The sequence below is a fragment of the Rattus rattus genome, chromosome 13 (genome assembly GCF_011064425.1).
Source record: "Rattus rattus isolate New Zealand chromosome 13, Rrattus_CSIRO_v1, whole genome shotgun sequence".
In the NCBI taxonomy this organism is placed as follows: Eukaryota; Metazoa; Chordata; class Mammalia; order Rodentia; family Muridae; genus Rattus; species Rattus rattus.
Genome location: NC_046166.1, coordinates 11,180,353 through 11,202,369, shown reverse-complemented (window position 1 = coordinate 11,202,369; position 22,017 = coordinate 11,180,353). Strand labels below are relative to the sequence as shown.

Sequence of the window (22,017 nt, the reverse complement as noted above, 5' to 3'; positions counted from 1 at the left end):
ATACAACTTTTGTAATTATTAAGTCACAATAACTATAGCTACCTTCACTGAGCCCACACAAGACCATCTCTAACACCAATATGTCAAATAACGAGGAAATCGCTCATGGAGTCCCATCTTTGACCTCTGACTATTTACTACTGATGGACTCGGGGAGAAGGGAAGCCATTGTCTTTCTTTGTGTGCTTACTACTATATACACCATAATCCTATAAATAACTTTTAATTCTTGTTCACAAAGATAGCTCTGGTTAATCTCTTTGTCTCTATTATCTATCTACCTATCTGTCTATCTATCATCTAATCTTTTATCGATCTATCTCAACACACACACACACACACACACACACACACACACACACACACACAAATCGTCAAGAACTTGAGGAAGATATCTATGTAGAAAAGGTACTGATAGGTGAAGTAGCTTCTCCCAGAGATAAATGATTGTTATGCATTGCTCCTATGTAAGAAATTGTCTAAACATAGTATCATTAGTAGTTCAGGTTTCAAATTCAGGTCTTTGATCCACTTGGATTTAATTTTTATGCAGGGTGTTAGATAAGAGTCTAATTTTATCCTTCTACATATAGACATCCAGTGTTTTCCCCAGCACCAAGAGCTCATGGGGAACCCAGGCCCAAAAGATACATTTACATCACAGTTCCACATGTCTCAGGAAACACCATGAAAGAGGCGGAAAGACTGCAAGAACCAGAATACCAGTAAATCTGTTCTAAAATGGGCCCTTCCTAGATATTGCTACATAAATAACACTGGAATAGCACTGAGTATGCTAATGTGGGAGGGGTAAAGTTTTGCAGACTCCCACTCCTAGACAAAGAAGTATAGGCAAATAATGACTACTTCAAGAAGAACTAGTTCCTCCAAGGGATGAGTCCCTTATTGGTTATCTAATACATAGTGGTCAGCCCTAAAACCATATACACACAAATAACAAAAATGAATTCAGAAGGAGATAGATATAGGGATTCAAAGGCTGCTAGCTGAAAGGAGTTAGAGAGAGGAGAGAAGGAAAAGTGTTCTATTTCAATTAAAAACAGAAATTTAAAAATCATTTAAAAATTGTATAAAACAAATTTGATTTAAAAAAGAATAAAATAAGCTCAAAATTTGAGTAAAGAAGGAAGGAAAAAATAAAGAGAAAAGAAATGAAAACATTTTGTATCATTTGTAAATCTTAGCTCAAAACAAATAAAACTTCAAGCATGAGATCTGAAAATATAAAACTTCAAAAAGAAACTAGGGAAAGCCTTTTGGTATTGGACTGGGCAATGCTTTTATTTTATTTATTTATTTTTTTCAGAGCTGAGGACCAAACCCAGGGCCTTGAGCTTGCTAGACAAGGGCTCTACCACTGAGCTAAATCCCCAACCTTTATTTTATTTTTTATTTCTATGACCTCCAAAGTAAAGACAAGAATATTAATTATACGCATATAAAATTGTAACAATCTACAATTCTTTACTATAGAAGACAACCTATAGAAGAAATCAAAGAGCCTGTGGAGTGATAGAAAATATCTGAAAACCATGGATCTGGTTATATGTTAAACTATATAAACAAAAAACTACTCCACAGTGAGAAAACAATTAGCTGGATTTATATACAGTCCAAGGACCTTTGCATTGTGACACAGTTCTTTAATCCCAGCAGTCATCAGGCTGAAACAAAAAGACAAATTTGAGGTCAATCTGGGCTAAAAAGACACCTTGTCTCAAAATCAATAAAATGTGTGAGTGACCTGAATAGATGATTTTCCAAACATACATTGGCCATATGTATACAAAAATTAAATGTTCAATAGTATTCATTTTCAAATGAATGAAAATCAAAACCTACCTATTACAATGGCTATTTGTGCATTGTTAATAAGAATATAGATTACTATAAAAATACAGAAGAATGCAGAGAGTCCTCGTAAAGGACAACTAGAAATTCTATATGATCTGCTAACCCGAATTCTCAGTTTATGACTAGAGGAAATGAGGTTACTATCTGGAAGAGACATTGCTATTCCCAGGTCTATTGCAACATCTTTCACTGTGGCCAAGATAGGAAATCAACCTAAAATATCCTCTATGGATGGATTGTTAAAGTGATCATAATACAAACGATGATAGACAAGACAGTGATACAACTCCCATGTTACTCAGCACTTAAAACAAGGAGCCACTGTCATTGCTAATAACCTAGAAGTAGCTAAGTAAAAAACAGACAGACAACAGGCACAGGAAGACAGATATCTCATCTTGATCTCACATGCAGAGTCTTCAAACGTCTAACTCATGAAAGCAGAGAGTGGAATGGCGACTGGAAGGGACCAGGTGTAAATGGAAATAGATTTTCATTACAGCGTGATATGTTCAGGAGGTCTCATGAACATTGTGGTGGCTATAGCTAATGGCACCAGACTTTATACTTCAAACTGCTTGGACTTTAACACATGTCCATATGGTAATCAGGAGAACTGACAAGTGTGGTATATTGTTTAGCTTTGTTATAGCCATAAATTGTATGGTCAATGGGAAGAATAGCCTTTCTCCTTGGACGTGCTGACAACTTTACATTTATACAGTGTTTCTGGCAGATATGGTTTGGCTGGTAAACAGTTCTATGTGAAGGATTAATCCTTTCCAAACGAATGTTAAAATTGTTTACTTCAAATTTTCTTTGCAGAAAAGACATTCATGTAGTTCAAATTAAATAAATTAAAAAAAAAAAAGACTTTAACAAATACTCCCAATCTGTTGCCTAGCCACCGAGCCTGTATCTGGTAGTAGTGAGTGGTTCTATTTAAAAACACTGAGATACAAAGCCTGCAAATCTTCATCTCCAAACTTGATAGCATAGCTTCCCACGTTTTTTTCGGGTCTGGGTGGTTGGTCTCAGTCTGGGTAATCGCATCCTTCTCATTAGGTAGGAGAGCCTTGCTGAGAGCCTTTACCCCCACACTCTTGCAGTGTTTGGCCTCACCTCTCCCCAAAGCATTTTTGCTTTTTAGGCTGTTATCTCCATAGAGGCAGGGGTAGGTCTCCTGCCCCGTGTTGTATCTAAATTACCCTCAACAGAGGCCATGCTACCCAACAAACAGTGCTTGGAAGAGTAAATGAACAAAAAGGCCCCTTCAACCCAAACTTCAATCCAAATACAAAATCTCATGTAAAATTGGTTATGCACCAGAAGAGGAAACAAAAGACTGTAAAAGTTTTAGGAAGGAGACAATTTTCCAGGTCTTAGACCAGGGCAAGACTTGACATCAAAAGCATGACCAACTTAGGAAAGCACATATTCTACATTAAACCTCATCAAAATTAACATCTTTATTCTGCAATCCAGCTAAGGGGTCAAAAAGGCAGGCTACAGAGTGGAATAAAATGGTTGTAAATCATATATCAGACAGAGAAATACACTTAATAAAGTATGTAAAAGTAGGTACATAGAAAACACTCAAGAAACCCTCCAAAGCAGGATTTAAGCAGTCCGATTAGAAAAGAAGTAAAATACAAAAACTGACATTTTACTGACAAGGATACATAAGTAAATATGCATGTTAATAAAGTATTCATGATTGCTCATTAGGAAAATATAAACTTAGCCCACAATGAGACATTACAAGATACCTCAGAATGAAGGAATAAAAGGTGGAAACAACACCACATGCCAACGGAGTTTCTCATAAAATTCATCATTCAATTGCCGTACAACCTGGCAACTGCACTTACATGACGATCACATGTAAATGAACGCTTATGTTCATGCTAGAACCTACAGAAATGTTCATAATAGCATTATTCATAATTGCCAGCATTTAACTGGGAGCTGCCCAGATACACTCCAGTGAGCAGATGCCTAACAAAATGTCCTACATAGAAAGCACGCATCCGAGAGAAGCAATGAACTATGAAGACAGCAATAACCTGAAAGAGTGTGTGAGGAATTGGGCTGACTGAAAAAGACACAGTCAAGGTGCATATTCCTTCATAGAGGATATTTAATGGAAAATCTGAGTAAAACCAGTCAATATCAGTATCCGTATCAACACCTAATTTTAATGCAATAGCGCCAGTTTCCCTAAATGTTGCACTGGGAAGAACTAGGCTGAGCCTAGGAGACCTCTTTGTGTCAATTCTTACAACTGCATCTGAATCTAAGTCATCTCGGTAAAAATATCAATTTCATAATGATATCAGATAGTATCAAATGGAATCTCGAAACCTCATCAAGGAATTTGAACTCTTAAATAGGCAGATTGGAGCAAAAGGAATAGGGTGAAACAGAACACTGCACAGATGGGTGGATAGAAAAAAAACCAATATGCTGAAGAGAAAAGAGTGAACTAAAACAGGACGGCAGGACGCCACAGCAGAGACCAGGGGAGAGGCCATGTTGGAACCACTGTGCTACCCAGCTAAGTTCAGAAAAGACCCAGACCTGCTCTCACCTCCGCGTGTCAGCTCTTTTTACACGCTTGCTTTGCACCTTGGTTCTTTTAGTAATTTGCACTGCATTTGAGAATCTGATCATGATCAAGACACTTTCAAAAGTAACTCCATAACATGAAATTTATTCTTGCATTGTAGAATTTTAATTTTTTTTCAAAAGTGAAGGGAGAGAATCATACCTGAAATGATTTTTTAATTAAATAAAAAAGAATTCACTCTTGTTAAAACTGTTATACTTTTATAAATATAAGCAAACTAAATAATTGGCATTGTGTGTGTGTGTGTGTGTGTGTGTGTGTGTGTGTGCGCGTGTGCGTGTGTCTGTGTGTGTGCATGCTTTCACATGTTTACTTTGGCATGCGTGTATAGGTCAGAAGACAGCTTGAGGGATCTGGTTCTTTCTTTCCACATGTAAGTGCCACAGATTGAATTTAGGTCATCAGCTTTGGCATTTGCCACCTTTACCAACTGTCTTTCCCAGAGCCCAATTAGCAAGTTTTAAAAAATAATTTAAAGATTTTTGAAGATCTGAAAATATATTAGACTTGTGATTTTCATTAATTTTAAGTGAATGTTGATAAAATTTTGATTAAATTAGTTTATTTTCTAGTTTAAAGTATCTAAGGAAATTTAATTTGTTAATTCTAGTGTTTCAGTTCATTGCTTTTATAATTAATGTTTAAATGTTCAGACAGATATAATTTAATTTATACACGAATGCAGTTATGACTAAAATAAGACACTTGATCAGAGTCCTATAAATTATCCCCTTCATCCGTCTGCAGAACCTATGTGTCTGCCTGGTGTCTCTCTCTGTCATGAGGTAGCCTCAACAAGAGAGCGTCCTTTCTGAAGCCTTTCCCCGCTGACAGAGACCAAGGAAGAGCAGACTTACCTGATGGGGCTGTCCATCCTGGACACGGTGAGGAAAGCAGCGAGGTTGGCTGTGTAGGAGGAACAGACAATGAGCGTGAAGAGCCACCAGCTGCCCATCACGATGCGCATGGCCACAGAGTTCACCGAAGACTCACCACCTACAGAACGCAGAGGGATTAACCTTACCTGCCTCTCACCCAACAAGAGGAGGCCCTCCTTGGTCAAGGTCAAAGACTGCTGGCACGTGTTCATAGGACATTATATTTTTAAGGAAATGCCTTTCAAACCACCAATATTGGGAAAGGCCAGAGGATGATAAAAGTCCACCCCTCCCCCACAGAGATTAGAATCCAGTGATGAGACATTGGTCATAACACCAAGGATATTCTGTCTCATTATGGGAAGAACTTTCAGGGCTGGTGCCTAATAGAGTACACTTATTCTGTAAATAAAGAATTTCTTCCTATCTGGACACTTTCCTGTTTTCTTTTAATCCAGAAAAGTAAGATTGCCCATATCACTTTTATTAATATCCGGCCCTCACTGGATGATCCCACACACAACCAGGACTTACAGAAAGCATTGCACGTAGCTTTCCCTGAGAAGCTACCTCTTCCTGCCCTTTATTTCTCTTTGGACCCTTAAGTGGCAGTTGAAGAAAGCTCCCCCCCCCCCATTCTCCTTCTATAACCTTGAAAAGCTTTTGCTATGATACACGTAGGGTAGAGATTCACATGAAGACATTTGTAATTTGTGATTTCTGGTCAAAGTTGCACAATCCTGAAACTCACCACTGGAGAGAAGTGCTATCAGGCCCCTGGAAGGCAGGAGGCGTCATATTTCAAGAACAGCTTACAGATGGCTGTACTGTGTTGATTTTTGTTCTAAGTTCCGTTTGACAACCTCGTGTGCATAACAATCACTCTAACGTGGGAGGGGAAGAAAACGCACTGAAGTCCAAAGTTAATTTTATCTAAAATAGAGAATCAGGATTGGCAGTTGAGATTTTGTGGCTTTATTTAATCTCTACCTGGTATTGCTTGGAAAAACAGAGTGCAGCCTGATACGGGCACTGTCCTGAGATCAAATAAAATCACATTTAAAATGACTTTTGTGGTATGCATCTGAGAATTTTGCCAAAGAATGGGCTTTTTCTGGTTCCCAGGTCTATTCGGACGGCGGAAAACTGGAAATGTACCTTGCTGGACAAAGGCCCCATAGACGATCCAGATGGCACTGTGCAAAGTCGCAGAAGCTGAGGGCCGTGGCTGGGCGGCACTCTGAGACCGTACAGCCTGTATCCGATTCAACACGAATATGAGCACACCCACCACGGGAATGGCTGCAGCAATGCAGGCCCACACCGCAAAGTCAAAGGGGGCGAAAAGGGAGAAGATGCTGATTTTCTCCTCCGGCTTCCTGATGAGGATCCCCACTGAGTAGTCCATGTATCGCTTGCTGAAGTCCACAACGCTCTCTCTCTCCGGGGTGATGGTAATAGCAGAGATGGCCAAGTCTGCTCTCTGAAAGTCAAAGAAGTTCATGAGAGGTGACCTGGAGCTCTTGGATGCTTTCCACCCTAGATCAAGGTCCACCTTCTACCCATTTCAAAGATCTGCTCAGAGGCAATGGGTTTGACAGCTGACCTGTGAGAACGCAGAGAACAAAAGAAAAACCCAACGCCATGCTGTCTACTACCCACACGTCTTCTTACAGATATCTCTCCCTGGACCTAGAAATGACTTCTATTCTTAACCTGTGGGTCAAGACCCTTTATGGGGAGTTGAATATTTGATATCTTGCAAATCAGGTATTTACCTTATGATTCACAACTAGCAAAATTACAATTTATGAATTAGCAACAAAATGGTTGGGGGTCACCACGACATAAGGAACTGTGTCACAGCATTAGGAAGGCTGAGAACCACTGTCTAAGACAATAAAATTCAATGAAGTAGTTTCACTTTCTATGAATTACACCTGCTCATTTTCCTATCAGTCTACCTACCAAACTCTGTCTTCTGTTGTTTCTTCCTGTGTTCCTGTCAAAAGCGCCATAATACTGAAACACACCACCAAATAGAAGTGTAAGCCAAAAGAGCACGTGGCCCTCTACTTCCTACCAAGGACACCCTTCTTCCTGCAAGGTTGATATGCATCCTCCTTGCCTGTCAAGGGCATAGACTCATGCCATTTCCCCAGCAAGCTTCTTCAACTTTCATTACTCCAATTGATCTGGAGATTGGCTTTGCTTCTAAAATACCTCAAAAGTTAAATGACTGTACAACTATACTCAATCTCAAAAATATATTCATTTTCATTGATTTTTAAAGTTTTTATTATTTGTGTATGTATATATCTGGAGAGACAGAAAGACAATGAAAAGAAAGAGACAGAGAAGGGTATTGGCAGGTACAGGTATGGAGGCCAGAGGACCACTTCATCTATTGCTTCACTCCTACCTTTACATGGGTTCTAGAAGTTAAATGTTGGTCCGCCATCTTGAACAGCAAGTATTGTTACTTCCTGAGCCATCTTGCTGCCTTTCTTGTTTTATGTATATACTTTAAGCCAAGGTACTATCCTCAAAGAATAGAGGGACCACATGTTACTCTTAACTTAAGACCTGCAGACGTGTTGGCTGATTCTTCTTATAGTCAGGAAGAATCTCTCAGGACATGCCATATTATAACCTGAAAACCGTCCTCCAAGACTGCATTAAAGTGAACTGTTTTGTGAAGGTTAAGAGAATGGGCAGAACGTAATGGGACCTCTAATCCTCCTGTGAACACAGGGGCTGAGATGTGCAGTCAGCATCCTGACCTTGCCTCAAGGAAGCTCCAGAAACAGGGATGTTTGAGAGTGACCAATTAAGGCCGCATATCTTAACTCTAAGCTCGAATAGAGAGAATGTACATAGAAGGATTTTATAAGGTTTAATGTGCAAGCTCGAAGGCAGAGATAAAATCAGGGTCCTACGTTGAATTCTAACAACGTAGAATAACATGGGGAGATTGTTGAAGCTTACCCATGCCAGAGCATGCTGGGTTTCTATTGCCCTTCTCAAGAACCAAAGATCAAGCAATCTCTTTTGAGGTTGTGGGAGTTTGCGGAATATTTGACAGCTGAGGAATAGGGCCCCTGAGAGGCTCAGCAAGTCAGGATCCGGCTACCAACCCTGCCAACCGGAGTTTGGTCCGTAGGACCCATATGGTAGAAGAGAAGAAATGACTCTTGCAATTCCTCTGGACTCCACATGAACTCAGTGATGTGTATATAAGTGCACATGCATGCGCGTGCGTGTGCCCGCATATGCACACACACACACACACACACACACACACACACACACACAAGGTAATAAAGAATAAATGTTCATAAAATATTTAAAGAGCTGTAAAAGAGATTAAATTGGAGCACGGGAGGTAGCATAAGATGGATGGGGAATTTATTTATGGAGCAATATCCAGAGGAGGCAAACTGAAATCAACTTAAAATACAATTTCAGGGGCTTCCTGTGACTGCAAGAGATAGTCCCCCATTAGTGATGGAGGCCCTGTACTTATAAGCATGTGTGTTATAGGAAGTAGAAATTTTACCTAAAGTTTCAACTTATTTCCAAAATATATAAGGATAACTTGATTTTCCTTTGAGAGGGAACAAAAGTTACCAGGTATCTTGAGGACAAAAAGAAAATGTGTGGAACCTCTCTTAGGGTTGTAGCCATGACACCGGGCAAAGGAAAATGGGGACACAATTGAAGATAGAAAGTACACTCATGCATATATTAATCTGTACAGACCTCTAGATTTCATGTAGAAACATGACTGTACACATTGAGGATAAATAATAAAATGGATGCAAGATTTTAATATATTAAATAATCAAGAACACAGGAAATCAAATGGAATGAAGGGCATGAGGGTTCTTCTGAATGATCACAAAAGGGTACACAGGGTAGGAAAGGCTACAGTGTCAGAGGGGTGCAGAAATATTCCAGAGTGAAAACTCTCACATATGTATGCCAAGTGGAGAGCCACACACCAGGAAGCCACTTGCTATACCTCCACGTGTACACATTACACTGCAGCCATGTAGCGCAGTGCTTCTCAATCTGTGGATTGCAGCCCCAACAGGGGTCACATTTCAAATATCCTGCATATCAGATATTTACATTAGGGTTTATAACAGTATCAAAATTGCAGTTATAAAGTGGCAACGAAATAGTTTTATGGTTGCAGTCACCACAACATGAGGAACTGTATTAAGGGGCTGTACCATTAGAAAGATTGAGAGCCACTGCTTCAGAAGAAGCAAGGAGACTAAGGGGTAAGAGTAAGAACGGAATTAACTCTAACTGCATATGAGTGCCCACAATGGGATAATGGAAGTGCTTAGAGAACGGATTATAGTGGTGCTTATACAACCTCGGTACAATCCCTAAATATCATTGGAACTAAGATTTAAACCGGGCAATTTTCATAGTATCTAAATTCTACTACAACAAAGTTTCTTTTACAATAAAAGTTTAATGAAACTGGCAAAGTAATAGGCCTAGTGTCTTCCTACATTAGCTTAGAAAATAAGATTTTGTTTTATGAGAAAAAGACACACACACCCTTAAATAATCAGAAGAACAACAGGTCGTGGTCATGAAGTAGCAGAGAAGGTGGCCTGCAAGATGCTAATGTGATACAGGGGAATATTTACACTAAAGATAACTCGTGTGACAAGAGACCGTGGGTCTAAGTTTGCCCACGGCAATGTCAGGAATTTTTAAGGCCATTGGAAGCAGTAATATAACAGAGGGAGTCACCATTGTAACAAAGGCCATGAAATAACAGGAATAAGAGCATGAGAGGATGAAATCACCTTGATGCTGTAAGTTTCAATGAGGAATTGGTCTGCAGACAGGAGGAAACATTACAATGTAAAATTGTTATGTGAAAGTATGGGGATGCCACACCTTCAGCACACAAGGCTGACATGTGACCGTGACCACTCACATTTACACACTCACATTTGCATGCGCACAGACTACACATGTAGTCTGTGAGATATTGAAGAACAAGCACTTAGTAGAACTCCTTGGAGAGGACGATGAGTTTCCCACTTCAGTCCAAATACAGAAGTGGTTAATGAAAGAGTTAATTACAGAGAAGATTTACTATAGCGGGTAGGCTCCAAAAGGATGAATAATGTACAAAACAGAGAAAGTTGAGGTTGTCGGAGTCTGAGAAAATAAAAGAGCAGAAACAGGCACAAAATAGAAGAGGGAGAGGACAGGGATGTCTCAGTATTGTCCCAAGAACTCAAACATGCAATGAGACAAATTCAGGTGCGTCTTAGAGACATAGTGGAATGCCCCTCTTTGGGGCCCTGATCCTGAAACTTACCTTGCTAATGAGCTCCCCGATCATCCCGTTCCAGGAGGTGTTATGGAGCTGGTGGCCATACCTGCCATCAGGGGCCTGGTATATCTCATATTTGAATCCGAGAGCTTTAGCCAACGCATCCAGCACATCTATGGAGAACCCTTTGTAACGCTTGGGCTGTCCAAGGATATTCTCAGCTACCATCACAAAAGGCTCTTCCTGCAGAAAACAGAATAAACATCCTTCAACTCAACGGACTCACTGACATTTATTCCCAGGGTGTTGGTACAGAGACCAATACGATGAATTGTAACATTAGACTGTTAGAATTAGGGCTGGGGGCATAGCTCAACGGAAAAGCAATTGTTTAGCATATGCATGGGTTCCATCCCCAGCATGGACAATAATGACACCAATGGCAACAGCAAGAGTGAAATGTTGGTATTTACCCAATTTCTGCCCAAAGGCTGAACTCCTCTGCCCTTTTCTAAAAGCACTTTATGGACAGTCAAGGTACAGTGCACAGAGCTATGCTCCAGCCAACAGGTCAGCACGGGGCAGTGGGGATTTAATTACCCTGTGTATATCTTCCTAGCCTCTCTCCTAACCCTCAGACCCCACAATAAAATGGTATATATGCCTTCCTTCTTCTATAGAACTCATACTGACACAGGACTCTGTCTGTAGTATATGCCATCCCTCTACAGTAGCATCGGAAGAACTGTAACACTTTTTATGTAGTATAATGCCTGGTCATAAAGCTATGTGGTATTAGATGGGAAGAAGACACCATTTTATCTATCAGGTTGTACTAGAAAGTAAGTGCCCGTTAACGGGTCAAAATTACATCATAAGTCAAAGGATAGGAAAGAATTAAACCCTCAGATCATGAATCTAAACTATGCCGAGTTCATACCTATAGTCTATATGCTATGTCCTGGGAGTTAGGTGACCATCTATAAAACATTCCAGTCATCCATCCCCACCATTTCTTCTTATGTGAAACTGAACATGAAGGTGCTGAGGGCGAAGAGTCCCAGGGATGCATCTAATGGAGTTACTTTAGTTAAAAGAAACAGGATGTAAGGCTCACTCATGCTATGCACATAGGGAATGCAGAAATGCTGCAGGGGAAGGTTTGTGAGTTTCTTGGTGGGAAGGAAAGAGTATGACTGGCCTACCCCAAAATGAGAAAAATTTAAGATTTTCTAAAAGAAAAAAGTGAATTAAAAGGGAACATGAGTCTGAAAATTGTATAAGTCTATGATTCTAGGAAATCTATGTAGAAAAAGTATAACTAATGAACATTTATTCATTGCAAATTTATTATCACTTTTTCCCTCAGCAGTGTGGGCACTAGGAGAATGTCTTCCTCTGAGTATCTTTCTGGGGAGGCTGGCTACCTACACTGTTCTCCTAAGGAGTAGCAGGAGGTGTGGACTTAGTCACATTGAAAACAATTCTTGGGATCCCAGCAGCAGGCAACACGAGTGGTCCTTCAACAGTGTTCCCCGGAAATCCCAGAAGTCCTTGGGGAAGACCTTCCATCTCACTCTCTATTAGGTTATTCGTATCGTTAATTGAATGATAGAACTCCTGGGACCTCAAGTGGCACCCCGAGATCCCCTTCTGAACCCTGCATTAACCAGAGAGACCTTCATATTCCCTGCTCAAGCCTGCATTAACCATAGGGTAGCCTCTGACTCAGAGAACCTGGAGAACAAAGTTCCCAGGACATCCCCATGATCCTACCAAGACAGTCACCACTTTGAGAGTCAGTCCTTGGAGGCGGCTGCCCATGGGTCTCTCCTGCAGACTGCCATTCAAGCCCTTCTCTGAGTCCCAGGTCGCCAGCTGTGGAGGAAAAACAGAAGAGTGAGGGATAGAAGACTTGTAAATACCTTCGGAGCTCTTCCTAAACTGGAGTCTTAAACCAGACAGCTAGACAGCAACATCTGGATTTCTTAGAGACCCAGAGGCATCTCAAAGCCATAAAGAGGAGAGAGATGTATCTAACACACAGTTTCTTTTCTCCCATCACCTCATCTGGAGCCCTAGAGTTCCAAAATCCCTAAAATAAAGTCAATTGGTAGAATTTGGCCACTGGAATGAATGTTTATATCTAATTTATTCTGTCCTCCATGAAAACGATGTCACAGTGTCCCCACGCTGTGTCCTCTTCCCTAACTGTGCCTTTAACTTTCCATCTGATGGTACCACAATGGATTAAATTGAGAATAATAATTCAGTTAACAAAAACCACAGGTATATAGCCTGCCAAGCATCCTGGGGCCTGTGATACCCAGAGTTAAAGTCTCTGCCTATTTTTGCTGTGGTACAAGCTCTATAACTTTTGTGATTGGACATGGAAGCTAGTAGCCAATCACATATGGTGGTATCTGCCAATATCTTTATGAGTCCTTAGGCTATATATAATGGTCTGCTGTGTTTCTGATGCATATTCTAAGAATATGAAGAGGACACTGCCGTTGGAACAGTAGAGACGACAGACAAAAGTGTTCAAGAATCACTGTTCCTTTCTGCAGTACTACAAGGACTCAGTAATAATGATCAGACCCTCGTTTTGTCAATAATTCCCAAGTATTATTGAAGAGAACACACACACACACACACACACACACACACACACACACACACACACACACACACACACACACACACACACACACACACACACTAGACCCCTTTGGAGTCAACTAAATAAAAACCTTGAAGCCTTGAAGTCTGGTCATGGATAATATTAATGCTTCTTGACCTACTAGTATATCTGCATATTGGGCTCTTTGGGGGGGGCATTTTTGAACACAGCTTTCCCCATCTATGAAGATTCTGATTTAATTAGCTGGCAGTAGACAATATATGGATATGTTAATTCTCCTGGTGACTCATTCAGCCAGGATTGTGAACCACTGCTATTAATTAAATTGGCAGTTCTCAGACTACAGACATGTGCGGGTCACATGGCTTTTCGCTATGCTTTCTGATGAGCCTTTTCATGTCTAACAAGCTCCCCAGCAACCCCTGCTGCTATTGCTTCACTGACCACCATTTACATAGCAAGGGGTTAATGGATCGAACAGCTCTATGCAGTGAACACTCTTCATTAGGGAAGGAACACAAGATACCTATTGAACTTCAGATTCATTTCTCTGGACATGTACCATGGGGCCCTAAAAGAGCTGTCAAAGCTGCATTTAAGATACATCTACTCTCCCAACACTCCCTCGATTTCTGACAATCAACCCAAAGAAGCCACTGTTCTAGAAGTTGAGAGAGATACTATAACTGTGAGACCCCAAACAAAGCCATTAGAACAAGATTATAGAATCCCACACCTGGCCTAAAAGAAGCCCGGCATTTCTTATTGTAACTTTGGACCCAATATCTACTCCATCTTAAATAACAGGATGTTTGCCAGTAGAGACTAAATGATTTAATTTAAAGAATGGTCACTAGTCTAAGGAGGCCATATCACTGCTAACTAATTTGTAGCCCAGTGGAGTGAAGAGTACATTGAGATTCCCCAGAATTCTAATCAAAGACATCATGGATGTTAATGGTACCATTCTCTGAGAACTGAATCAAGAGAAACCAATGTAGCCATCACCCACCGTAATAGCACCCTGACTCTGGATTCATGAAGCTGATTAAAATTTAAAGCCATGGCTGAAGACATAGCTTAGCAGTTAAGAGTACCCGCTACTCTTACTGAGGACCCAGGTTCAGTTCCCAGAACCCTCAATACTACTTATAACCGCCTACAAATCTAGTTCTAGGAGATCCAATGTCATCACCAGGCCTCACAAATATTGAATACATGTGGTACACTTACAGAGATGGAGACAAAACACTTGTATACATCAAATAAAAGTAAATACAATCTTTAAAATAAAATGCTTATCAGAGACAAAACCCAGTCAAGGGTTTGGTTTCCTGTCCCCTTTGTATGATACAGAATGGACCTAAGGGCCAGGAATAGGTTGCATTTTGACCACCTGCATCTGCATCCCATAACTGGTTAGCTGATACTGGAGCTGATGATTCCTGATTTGTGGTCCCTACTTCTGGTATGTGGGTAGTGTTTGGAGGTGTCTTTTACCATCAGAACGGTAAAGGCATTCATCATTATGATGACGGCAATCCTGACATAACAGTCTATCACCTGGATATTTTATACCGTGTTCCGATTAGGTTTCTACAGCTGCTGCCAAGCATCGCTGGCACAGGGACAGGATCTTAACACTTGGATATCCTGTCTTGAACGAGCACCTACTGTGATGCTTTGCCTAGCCTTCAGCATCCGGGATACATTTGTATTGACATTATACTTGGGCACAAGAATTGAGAGTAAAAGCAAAAAGGAGCATGAAATAAAACCCTTGCCTGCTTAGATTTTAGCTCTCTTGCAGGGTAAGCTCTGCCTTTCAATATATCTCTAAGCATGCTTTGTTTCTACCCACTACTAAGCAGCACTACTCTGCCTAATACCATTGCAACAGTTTCCTTATTAGTCTCAGTGCTGTGAATTCGCCTTTAATCCACCCTCTGTGAGTTGGAATATACCTTTCAAATAAGTTAACCAGGCCTGGAGAGATGCCTTAGTGGTTAAGAACACTTATTGCTCTTGCAAGAAACCAAGATTTTCGGCACAAACATGGTAGTCACAACTACCCTTAACTCCAGTTTCAACAGATCTATTTTCCTTTTCCACCTTTCATGGGCATCAAGCATACATAGACACAGACATATATACCGGCAAAATCCTTAAATGCATAAAATACATCTTTAAAAATTTCAAAACAAATAAGTCAAAACACAAAGTAGGTGAATTATCATTTTGTAATAAATCCTCATTCCCTACAGAGTACGGAATATCAAATATCCCTAAGTCTGATCGAAAACAACAGCTTTCCCAACCCCAACTTCACTCTGACTTTCAGCCCAGTTTAGATACTTCCCAGCCCCAGGAATCCTACTCTTCCTGTGCGCATTACGTACTTCCTAAACCTTATGCTCAATTCTTTCTGCCCAGGATAGCATTTCTCTTCTTCTGGGTCTGATAAACTATGACTCGTTTTTAAAAATATTTTCACCTTAGAATAGTTTTTAGAATAACAGAAAAGCGGTCGATGTCTCACTGATCATTCTCAGATCCCATCTTTCCCTGATGTTAGGATACAAACATATCTCGCATTATCATACATTGGTATATTATATTCATAACAGCTCATTAACGTTTTTCATGGCCTCCAGGATTTATGCAAAGTTGCACTAGACATGGTCTCCAGAGCCTTAGACTCAGGATAGATCTCTGGGGCAGCTTTGGGATCTAATTTCCTGCTCTACTCTCTGGGACCAAACACAGCAGCTAGCCTTGCTCATCGCCATCATCTGGTCCAACCTTGCCTCTGACACCACTGTGGTCTCTTCTCCATAACAGGCTGCTGTAACTGGTGAAGATGTGGAGAAGATGGGGACCTGAAGGTGTGAGAAGCAGATTTTTATGACTGAGTCATGTATTGTAGCTGGTCTCACCATTTACCTAGATGATGCTCGAGCATTTGAGACACAAAAGGTTGTCATCAAATACTTGTTAAATATATTCACTCATATTACATGTTCTTACTTATGAACTAGAATGTATCTGTATTTCCTGCCCGCCAAGTTGAGAGGGTAGTAAATGAATAAAATAATTTTGAAATACCCTTTCATAAACCAGCTTAATTAAGAATCACAAATGGGGTGCAAACCATTTGTACTATATAACCTGAATAATACGTAAAGAAAAAGTGTGGACAGAAATGGAACAATGTATGTTAAAATATGTATCGCATATCGGCAGAGTGATAGCAAACAGCCCTCATTACTGCTTATTGCTCATCTTTAATAGGATTTTCACCACTTTGACCGGAAGGAAGACGGAGTGTTACATAAACAGTAACTTGCATAACAATTACACGTTCTTATCAATGACTTTTTATGAAAGAAAACGGAAAGAAGTGCATCTGGAGTCTTATCTGTCACTAAGTTAAGGCTCTTCTAAAACAAGCAAAAAGTCCATGTTCTGTCTGCAATAAACTATGGAGTGGGGTCCCTCATCTCCTAGGAGACACATACTTGACCACTGTCTAGGCCCTAAAACTCCAAGCTAGAGTGATCTGGTGGATCTCGGCAGGTCTGAAGACAGAGAGTTACCCACAGGAGAAGCCCAGATTCATGAACGCAGGAGCCCTTCTCTATTAAGAAAGTGGGATGACATCAAACATTTTTGCTACTGTTCAGTCAAATCTAGTGAAAGAACATTTAAATCAATGTGGACATCAGCCTTGTAAGCCTGTTTTCACCCTTATCTTTGGTTCTGAAAAAGCTTCGAACTTAAAGGGGGTTTTTGGTTTGTTTTCTTTGCTTTGCTTTCTTTTTTTTTTTTTTTTTTTTGGTTTTTTTTTTTTCAGAGCTGGGGATCGAACCCAGGGCCTTGCGCTTCCTAGGCAAGCGCTCTACCACTGAGCTAAATCCCCAACCCCTTGCTTTGCTTTCAATATCAACTTTCTCTCTTTGGCCTTTAGGCATCCTATAGCCTGCAAAGAAAGGAACACTTCAAAGTGAAACGCAAATTCTGTCTTTCAGACACATCAAAGTACAACTGTGTTCCAGGATTCAGGATCCTTGGCGTTGGGCAAGAAAGTTTATTATTCTCCCAGATGAGAACAGAGCTCTACGCCCGCGGCTGAGACAATTTCCACAAAGCTATGTGTTCTTGCCCAAATCTCACGACCAGCATCGGCGCTTTCTGAGAGAGGCAACGCCTCGTAATACCCTATCTACAATACTAGATCAAGATAGTTCCAATGAGAGGATCCAATGGAGTTTAAAATAATCCCAAAGCTTGCAGTCAGCCAACATAGGAAGGAAATGTGCCCCATCTCCACCCTAAGGGTATATACGGTGCTCCCAGATCAGATTGCGAGGAGAATGTCTCAGTCAGTAAGAGTCAAATGAGCCTGATAGACTTGATAAATGGAGAGTCAGAAAGCTTTTTTACTTGAAGAAGTCCTGACACTTAGTCACAAAGCTCCAGACCATTTCATCCGTGCCTACGTACACTGACTGAATTTTGTAGACAGGATGTTGTTTATGGGATCAGTGGATTGATGGCCATAGACACCCACTTTTGACAGCTGACCTGTCAAGATCAGTGCCCAAAAAACTAATTTCTAGCACTGTTAAACAAAACGAGCACTGCTGCTAGGTGATAAGAGCCGTGTTTGCATTCACTGCGGAGATCTGCACCACCCAGACCAGAAGCAAGGATGGAGCAAAGGGTTATGACCGTCAGTGCTTGGAAGGAGATAGATGGGCTCGAAATCTGATTATGACAAACAACTGTTCCAGAGATCAGCCAATTGGGGAATAAATTTCACAAGCCACTAGACTCAGAAAAATGCATTTCCTGAGTCAATTGGGGGTGCTCTTCATGCTGGAACACCAGCAGGAACTTCGAAACACTAAGTTGTAAGATGTGAGGATTTAGAACTTTGTGGCCCTGTTCTTAGTAAATGCAGGGCTATTAACCCTAAACTGAATAAGATTCTTCTAGAAGATTGGACTTTGTGATCTATCACGTCATTGCACAGGCCGTTCTCTGTTCATGGGAGGGAGGGTGAAAATCTGACTACTTTATAAGCAATCTGACTACTTTATAGCGCAAGGATCAGTTTCCTAGTCTCATTCATTTCAGGGACTGAGTAAGAAAATAGGAAGGAAGGGAGAGAACAGAGATGGGACGGGAGTCCAGGGAAGGAAAGGAGAAAGGGAGGGAAAGGAAGGAAAGTTGACTCACTTAACCCCAAATCCCATGTTTCATAAAACCCAACACCATAATAGATCAGTGACATGTCAGTTGCTACCACTGCACCTGATAGGAAGGTCTCAAGAGAAAACTAGAATTAGAAACTCATTTCATAACCATGGCCCTACCAGAGCTAAAGTCCCAAGTGAACTCTATCAACCTATGACTGGCATCATCACAGTACAGATGGCGCCATGGAGACAGAGGCTTCAGCAATGATAGGTACAGTGTGTTGGATTATCATGTCACTGGAAGGGCTTTCCTGAAATAATATGCCCTCCGTGATGTTCACTCCGTTGCCACTATTATTGGAAAGCAAATGGACTCAGTGTATGCTTCAAAGCATCATAGGCTTGGAAGGAGAACAAGGTGAAGAAGAACCGATTATCTTGAGTGAGCTTGAATTGGACATTTAGCCAGCAATGATTTCAGAAAATTGATTACAAGTCCTTTCTTTTTGGGAAAGGGGTTCAGGAGATTGAATCAAAGGCCTCACACATGCTAAGCAGCCACTTTACCAGTGAGCTAGTTTCTCAGCCAATTGCCAATTACAACCCATAAGCAAAGCCAAATGCAGGGAAGACGTGCTTAGAAAAAAGACAACATCTGAGAAGCGGAGCATTAGCTTCTGAGAGCAGAATGTTACATTTTTTTTGGCCAAGATTCCTAAAGCAATGTCTAATTGGAGGATTCGTAGGGGGATTCTAGCTTGTGAGAGTCACTAAGACTAGTATGGAGGTTTACTTTGCAGAAGCTGTCAGTCAGCACCAGGTTAATAAACTACTACTGAGAAAGGGGCAGGTAAACTCATTAAGTTCCCAGACATACTGTAGGACAGCCACTCACTCTGACAGGGAAGAAACGAAAGGCTATCTCAACCAAGGCCATCTGCACAAGGAATTGAGCACTTGGTGAAAGTTACACTATCTTAAAGCCAGCCCCAGCGTAACTTGTCCCAGTAGAGGGCAAAACTGTTAGAATCAGAAATAAAAATGAAGTAAAAGGAGAACTGTGATATATAGAAGCTTCATGGCAAACCTTCACCAAAAGAGAAATAAAAGTTGTCCAGTGATATTGACAGGGAAGATGAGAAAAACTGGAAATGCCACCATTGCCAGGACCACAGGCTCATGATGGCAGCAATGGGCGCACCGGAGGCTTAGTCTCTGTTAATCGAAAGCCCAAGAAACCAAGAGCTCACTGGGATGAACAGACTGGCACCAGTAAAGATGCCATCGCTAAAGTCTGTCTGTCTGTCTTCCTTTCTTCCTTTCTTTCTTTCTTCCTTTCTCTCTTTCTTTTTTCTTTCTTTCTCCCTCTCCTAGGAATCTGTTTTCCTCCCTTCTAGTTCCAAATCTTCTACTTACCTGTGAATATAGTGCATGTATATTATTATACACATAAATTATATATACACATATACACATATGTAAAATATATTTAAAATATAGAATCTTATGTGGGAGAAAATATATCAATTCTTTCTGAATTTAAGTCATTTCATTTAATATAAATTTCCAGCTCCATTTATTTTCTTAAAATTATGATTTCACTATTCTTTATGGCTAAATAAAATACCATCGTTTATCACGTTCTTTTACATGCTTATTTATTTTTTATCTGTGCACACACATGTATGCATGTGGGTGCCAGATGTCAACACTGGGTGAGGTGCCTTCCTTTGTCATTCTCTGCCTTATTTTTGAAGCTAACAACTCTGTCTAAACATCTAACTAGCCAGGAAGGATTCTCCTGCCTCTCACTCCCTAGTCCTGTGAAAAATGTGTGCGGCCACACATGGCTTTGGACGTGAGTTCTGGGAATCCATACTCAGGTCTCCATGCTTGTGCAGCAAACACATTACTGACTGATCTGTCTCCTGAGTACCCTGCATTTTGTTGACTCATCTACTGATGGACATCTAGCGCATTGTCTAGCTATTCTGAACAACTATCTAACATTACTATGCCCAACTATTTCTATGACAGGACTTAGAGTCATTGAGTACATAACCAGGAGTGGTGTCACTTAGACATGTGGTTGATCTGTTGATCTATCTATCTATCTTTCTATCTATCTATCTATCTATCTATCTATCTATCTATCTATCCATCCATCTAACTACCCATCCATCTACCTGTTTATCTTAGAATCTCCCATAGATTCTACAGTAGCTGCATTAGTTCACATTCAGAACAATGAAGAAGGATCCTCTTTCCTTTCATCCTTGCCATTGTATGTTGTCATTTATTCCTTGATATTCTGACTAAGGCGAAACAAAATCTCAGAACAGTTTTAACTTGCATTTCCCTGATGGGCTAGGATATTGACCATTTTTAAAACTGTTCAGTTCATTAGCCTACTTACTGACTAGAAGATTCAATTCTGTAGTTCTTTATATATAGTAGCTACTGCCAGTCTATATAAAAGGTTTCTACTATTCTACAGTCCATCCTTTCATGGTAGAAGATGATCTCATCTTCCCTTTGCTGTACAGTTTTTGTATTTCACACACTTCCATTTGCCAATTCTCAGGGTCATTTCCAGTGCTTTTTAAGTCCTTGTTCAGAAAGTTTTGGCCTATGATTATACTGTGAAATGTTTATTCTTTGTATTTCTCTGGTTCCAGCAAGAAGAAAATACTTCAAGATGCATGCAAGGAAGGTCACACACACTACCATGTTCCCACTCTATAAAGTTGGAGAGACAAATATGACATAGCACTCAAGGGTTATGAGACAGTGTTAAGTTTGCAAATAGTCAATAAACGACTGACAGTGGCTTTATCTGAAGAAAACTTACACTTAATTTTCAAAAATAAAGAACTTATCTTTACAAAAACACATTTAAAAGCTAGGTATAGGCAAGAAATATGTGTGTTCTCCTTTTGAACCATGAAAATGTGCAAAAACTCACTAAAATAGCCCAAATTCGAGATGGATATTACAAAATGCTATTGAATATATGGAATTTAAAATATGCAGCCACACTAGAAGGTATGGTACTTTTTATGGAATAAAATACACTTACCACACAACCCAGCAAATCCACCTCTAGGCATTCTACAAGGGAAACGTAAAATATTCTCATAAAAATATGTGGATGAGAATTTTCACAGATGCTTCATTCATAGTAGCAAAATAAAATGGAGCCTCCAAACTGGTCAGCTGATGAATAGATAAACACTATCACAACTAACACAAATACTATCTCAGAACCAAAAAGCAGCAAACTACAGACACATGCATCAACGCAGATGAAGCTCAAAAGCATTACAGTATGTGAATGAGGCCAGACACGAAAGACCCCATACTTCATGGTTCTATTTATATGACAGTCTCACCAAGGCAATATTACAGGTAATGAAAATGGGTCCATTGTTGCCTGAGGCTGGGAATAGAAGGAAAGTATTATATGCAAGAGGAAGCTG

General features: G+C 40.3%; 1 protein-coding gene across 1 annotated transcript in view; it reads right to left on the bottom strand.

Moving 5' to 3' along the window:
* The window catches only part of Grid1 (glutamate ionotropic receptor delta type subunit 1), a 731,950-nt gene that overhangs the window by 120,039 nt on the left and 589,894 nt on the right, over positions 1–22,017 (bottom strand). Inside the window, exons 9-12 of the mRNA XM_032919192.1 lie at positions 12,470–12,571; positions 10,739–10,936; positions 6,541–6,865; positions 5,362–5,500 (exon numbers count right to left, since the gene is read on the bottom strand). Coding sequence (XP_032775083.1) covers positions 5,362–5,500; positions 6,541–6,865; positions 10,739–10,936; positions 12,470–12,571 — 764 coding nt within the window. The remainder of the gene's footprint in view (positions 1–5,361; positions 5,501–6,540; positions 6,866–10,738; positions 10,937–12,469; positions 12,572–22,017) is intronic.